At 28.7% G+C, this 5985-nt stretch overlaps 1 protein-coding gene across 1 annotated transcript; it reads right to left on the reverse strand.

The window, feature by feature from the left end:
• Positions 1-460: 460 nt before the first annotated feature.
• LOAG_11901 (hypothetical protein) lies at positions 461-3913 on the reverse strand (the record flags this gene model as incomplete). The annotated part of the gene is made up of 3 exons (XM_003147418.1): positions 461-651; positions 1413-1592; positions 3796-3913. 3 exons carry the CDS (start codon positions 3911-3913, stop codon positions 461-463), a joined length of 489 nt encoding a protein of 162 aa, XP_003147466.1.
• Positions 3914-5985: the final 2072 nt, after the last annotated feature.

The raw sequence follows: 5985 nt of genomic DNA on the forward strand, positions 1-5985 counted from the left end.
TAATTATTACAATAATTTTTGAATTATTAAAAATTTCCATTTTCTGAAAAAATTTTTCAACTTTGAAGAGGAACTCTTTCGTATTTAATGAAATTTTTTTCTGATGAAAAAAAATACCATCGCATTTTTTCACACATTTACCACTTTTTTGTGCCTTATACGAACCTTACCTTAAACAAAATTTGAATTAAAAAAGCAAACATACCATTCAATTGACAGTGAAATATCGGCTGAAAATAAGAATGGTTATTGAGTGGACACGATGAGTTATTGTTAGTAGTACTTTTAGAAATTGTTCATTGATATTTCAAAATTTTAGACGGTACTATTCAATTTCTGAACAATTGATATTTACTCTTAATAAAAAATCGTTATTTAATGAAAATGGAACATTTAAAATAAACAGAATAATTCGTTGATTGGTAAACATTTATAAATAATATTTTAATAATTTAATAATTCAAAAAGAAGGAAGTAATGCCATTACCGAATGGTTGTATCTTCTTGATCGTTGAATGGATTTGGATTGAATTGCTGATATGGATACATTGCAACAAAGGAATTGTAAAACTGTAGTAGATAATGATATTGACGGTAAGCAAACACTATATGATGGACAATGACCAGACGGAATACATGCCAACAAATGCCCTAAAAAAGATGGAAATATCGGGTAATTTTTTTTTTTGTGCTTTATTAATTCATTATCACAAACTTATCAAAAACTTCCAATGTTTTATGACATTGAAGCATTTTTTTTTAGCCGTAATCAATTGATTACTGAAAATTTCTCAAGTTAATAGTACTTTATCTATAATGCCATATGATATATGTTCTGTTCATAGTTTTATCACTGATTAAATGTACTTATTCAACTGATCAAATAACATTCCGTCATAAAATTTTAGCCGCAAATTTTAGAACACGCTACAGTGGAAAACCTAAATGAATTGGTGTTACCGTAGCTTCGTGTAAAACAGGTACAGTATTACTAAGGCATTTAATTGGGTAAATTCAAATGAAAGAAAATACTTGTTGGTATAAAAAAATGAGATTAACATCATAGGCAAGCAAAAGAAGGCGGTGGTTTTTTTTTCATAAGTTCGAGAAAAAATTTATGAAACTTATTAATAAGTTTTGAAGTTTTACAAATTTAAATTTGAATGAATATTTATAAAAATTAGCAAGAATAAAAAAATGAAATCTCATCGTTTCCTTTTTTTTCTTATGAAAAATTTATAAATAACTGAATGGGAAAATTAAAAATAGAATAAATCTATAAGAGGGTAATTTATGTACGTTGGAAAGTGTATGCGTAACAGGAAATAAGAAATTTAAATTTTTGTAAATTAAAAAATTCAATCAGATTTGAAATTAGGAAGAAAATTTTTGATAAGTTATCATAAATTTACCATTACTATCTGTTGCAATTGATTGTCCATTAAGGCATTGGCCAGGTTTCCTACAACAAATTGTTCCCTGAAAACAATCGTATCCAATGGGACAATGAATTGTCAATGAGCAATAATGTGGTTGACCTGTTGCTGGATCCAGAAATGGTACTTCATCTATAGGACATAACCACTGTAGATCTTAAATATATGGAAAGTTTTTGTTGTAGAAAAGTTTCAAATTTACAGGATGTATGAGAAATTTGTTGGTTTAAAAAAAATTGATAAAATATTACATAAGAAATGATCACAAATTTTATTTTTTTTAAAATCTTTCTCTTTTCCTTATATATTTCACTACTTTATAAATTTTAAAATGAATTTTCGAAATTTATCGTATAATAATACCAAATTTTACTGTTTAAAGGAAATTGTGTAGCAATAGAATTGCCAATTATATGCAAAAAATGAAGGCAAATGATGAAAAATAATTGATTAATCCGGCTATAATAATACATCGAAATGTTATCCGTTTAACCGAACAGAGTAAATCAGTATAATCGATCGTAAATAGGTTTTAAAGCGTACAGCAAACAGTGACAATTAGTGACAGTTGTTGTGAGAGGAATGAATGGAGGTGGGAATTTACCTGGCTATTATAAATAATAAAATTTCACATTTGCTAAACAAACAAAAGCTAAGAAAAGGTAAGACGAAGAAGTAAACGTAAAAGTTTTTATGAATTAAGAGGAATAACAAAAGTTTGAAAAAAAAACCGGGATGGATGCGGAAAAAAATGATAATATCAGGAATTTTCCTGATATAGCAATATGGAATAGAAATGAATTGCTAGCAATAGGTAATTACAGGATTTTTATTCTTTCCTGTTCATTTCTTTTTTTTTTTTTTTAATTAGCAATTAAACGATTATTCAGCTATTTTAGTATTATTTATCAGTTTCGTATAAGCTCATTTTCGAATTTAAACCCATTTATTCGGTTAATTTTATTTCATCAAAATGTTTACACTTATAGATGTTAGCAAATCTTTTAAGCTATTAGCCAAATATAAAGGCTTATTTGGCTAATAAAAGATAATTTAGATCAAAATTTTGCCAAATTTAGCATTTGATTAAATATGATTAATTTAATTAATCAAAAAAAAAATTAAGGCAAAAATTTTGAATAAAGTTTTATTTTTTTCCTAATGAATTTTCAATAAAATAGTAGGAAAGTACCAATTAATGATGCTGATTATCATATTAATTGAATATCTTTGGAAATTTCAATCTAATTTGAATATTTTTTGAAGCTAATAATAATTCAAAATTATTAAATGACAAAATTTTTCTTTCTAACAAATCACTAAGCAAAAACTAAAAATACTTACTAAAAAAAAAAAAAAAGAAGAGTAATACCAATTAACCAATGATAACAATGATATGTATAGCTTACATACACTAATTTTGAATTCTCCGAAATTCTGAAAATGTTCACGTGATTCACATGACAAACCTAACGTATTCTATGTGTGTTAATTCTAAACAAAGGATCCAAAAAATATCCATATTCTTTTGAAATCACTCAAATGTACGTGATATACGTGCGTGTAATGCGTATGTAACTACTTGTGTGAGATGTCATGAAATGTCTCATTCAAATTGATTTAGTAAAATTTACTTATCAACAACCTGAAATTACAAATGCATTGCAAAAATTTCCTGATTGCATCATTCATATCACTAAGATTACTGTACAATGGGGAAATGAATTTCTCGAAGAAAGAAACGAGAGAAAATAAGTTGTTAAAATGAAAAAAAAAGCAATGAACTTTCCCAGTCCAAAATGCTTTTTGCTCTTCCGAATAGAAAAAAAATAAAAAATTATAGTAAAAAAAAAGAAAAAAAAAAACTAATCAATATATCGAACGAAACATGTTATAAAATATGATAGTTCCTAAAATGGCATTTGATTAAAATTCAGTTACCATTAAATTATTATAATGAATTATCTATCATGGCTTAATGTTGTACTTTATTTTTAGTTACGTTACGTAAGTTGGCTTACGTATGTGACGCCAAATACGTGTATTTGAAAGAGAAGGAGAGATTTGGTATCAAATATGAATAAAAGTAGGTCGAGTAAATATTAAGCAAATGCAACGTGAAAATATCGTGAATCTTGAATCAATATTCAGGATTCAGTCGAAGGAACCCCCGAGATGTCGCGTAAATTACAACCGAATTTCAAAGATATTCTTGGAAACTACAAGGGACATCCTGGATATTACTCGAAAATCAATCCGGAAAGGAAATCTCCTTAATTAAGCTCCTTTCTACAGTAATTTTGGCGTGAGAAAATCGGAAAATTCTACCTCATTCATAAATTTTTTTGCAAATCAATACCAACTCGCTCGCATGGGTAAGATGCAGAGAAAAAACTGTTGAAATGGCTGTCCGGTAATGCACGTACTCTGCTTACTGCGTTCGGTTTTAAGTTATTCGGTTGTAATTTACGCGACATCCCGGGGGTTCCTTCGAGATTTCTTTTGATTGTGATATGGAAAAATGGAAGGGATGCGTTTTTTACGTCGTCGTTGATGTATTATTTTACCACTAACGTGAAATTATCATAGCTGTGTGGCATTTGTTGGGAATTATTTCAGTTTATTCTGGAAAATTCGAAGTCATCGGATGATGTTTGGCATTTCTTTTCCTTTACTCTTTCATTTATTTTCTTCGAAATTGATTTAATTGTGTTTTTTCTTTTTTTTTGTTCAGGATGAGATTTTTTTTTCCACAACATTCACAGATTTCAAAGTACTTGATTCACAAATTTAAATGTGATTACTCTTGAATGTTCGAAATTATGAACAGGAAAATGACGGCAAATGTTGAATAGATTGGTATTGATCGATAATAGTTGATAACAATTGATATTGATTATTGATTAGTATTGATTAATCCGGTTGCAACAATACATCGAAATATTATCTGTTTAAGGAGAGGGAGTAAACCAGCATAATCAATTCTATTTAAAGTGTACAGAAATGGTGACAACTAATCACAATTTTAAAGTATTAAATGTCAAATTTTTATTATGTCAGTCTTAACTCTTCCAATCTTAAAAAATGCCTCGAGAATTAATTTGAAGATTAGCATTTCTGCTAATCCAGAAACAACTATTCAGAAAATTCGAAATCTTAATTCTGCTCTTTACATATGTTTGAGATTTTGTTATATCAATCCGAGAACTTAACGTTGTAACCATCCGAACGTTTTATAGTAGTATCATTCGTGAATCTACGCGTGAAATCTTGAATCTCGAAGTTTTCGATCGTCTCATGTCTTATTTGGCAATTCGTTAAGTTTATTCCAGATATGATTGGTAACGATATACCATATCATATCTTGTTTTTACCTAACAGATAGCTTAAATATCACGTTAAACAATTAGCTAAACTATTTTTGCTACATTATAGTGATATCATAGGATGGAGGAAAATTTTGTTGGTTTTATTTATTAGTAGTAATTTATGAATTGAGCCTATCTTCAGTTTTCATTATTTTTAGACAATATTATGCGACGGATATTAAACTCTCAAACTGATAACGAGCAAGTACCAGTGTTACCTCATATTTACAATATAAGCCGTATCAGCAACGATCCAGTAGGAAGTCAATTACAGTCAGTTAGTGACCGAGTTAGTTTTATGATGAGAAATTCATCAGTTGTTGATTGCATTCGAATTTGTAAAAGAATGGTTGAAAAATTGTCGTAGTTGTTGATAATGATGATGATAATGATAATGTAAATATGGGGTTTTTTTCATAGGTAAAAAGTTCTTTTTAATTATAACATTTATTTGACAGGAATCGGTAAGAAAAGTTCAGGATGACTTGTTTCTAGAAAGCTGATGAAAAAGAGATTATCTATTCATATAGGATGGTGACATTGAGATCATTGTTTATCCATGTTAAAAATGTGCCTGATGAATCATATTCTCGGAAGTTTGTCTACATGAGCAAAGTTCCAAGAAGTTTCCGAAGCAAAGTTCTAGAATTCTCTATATGTTAAGCGACCTATCTTTTTCATTCTTGGAAAATTCTCAAATAAATTTGATCATCAAATGAGTTAATAAAACCGAATGATGGAATTTTTAAAGAGATTATCAACCGAAAAGCAAATTTCCTATGCATGGTTTCAGCTTTTTCATCCATCTCGACCGCTACCAAAATGACAAAATGCCTGGATACGGATAGAGACAAACATACGAATTTAAAGTTCAACAGTTAATTGATAGGTTTCCCAATGATTATAGCATAGAATTTTTGTTAGCGGTCGAAATGGATGAAAAAGTTGAAACCATGCATAGGAAATTGCCATAGATCAACGAAGTGTCTCGTCGATTCTTCAGTACTATGCAACGACCCGTGTAGTAGGATTCTGTAATTTCTCTCTGAACAAAATTCTATTCAAGCGATTTGCATTTTCCGTTCATGTGATAGGAATACGATATAAGAGCGGAAGCAGCGATAATAATTTTACTAATTAAATGATAGTAAAGAATTAATTAGTTAAGGAAATTATTGCCT

The sequence above is a fragment of the Loa loa genome, assembly GCF_000183805.2.
Source record: "Loa loa unplaced genomic scaffold supercont3.156, whole genome shotgun sequence".
In the NCBI taxonomy this organism is placed as follows: domain Eukaryota; kingdom Metazoa; phylum Nematoda; class Chromadorea; order Rhabditida; family Onchocercidae; genus Loa; species Loa loa.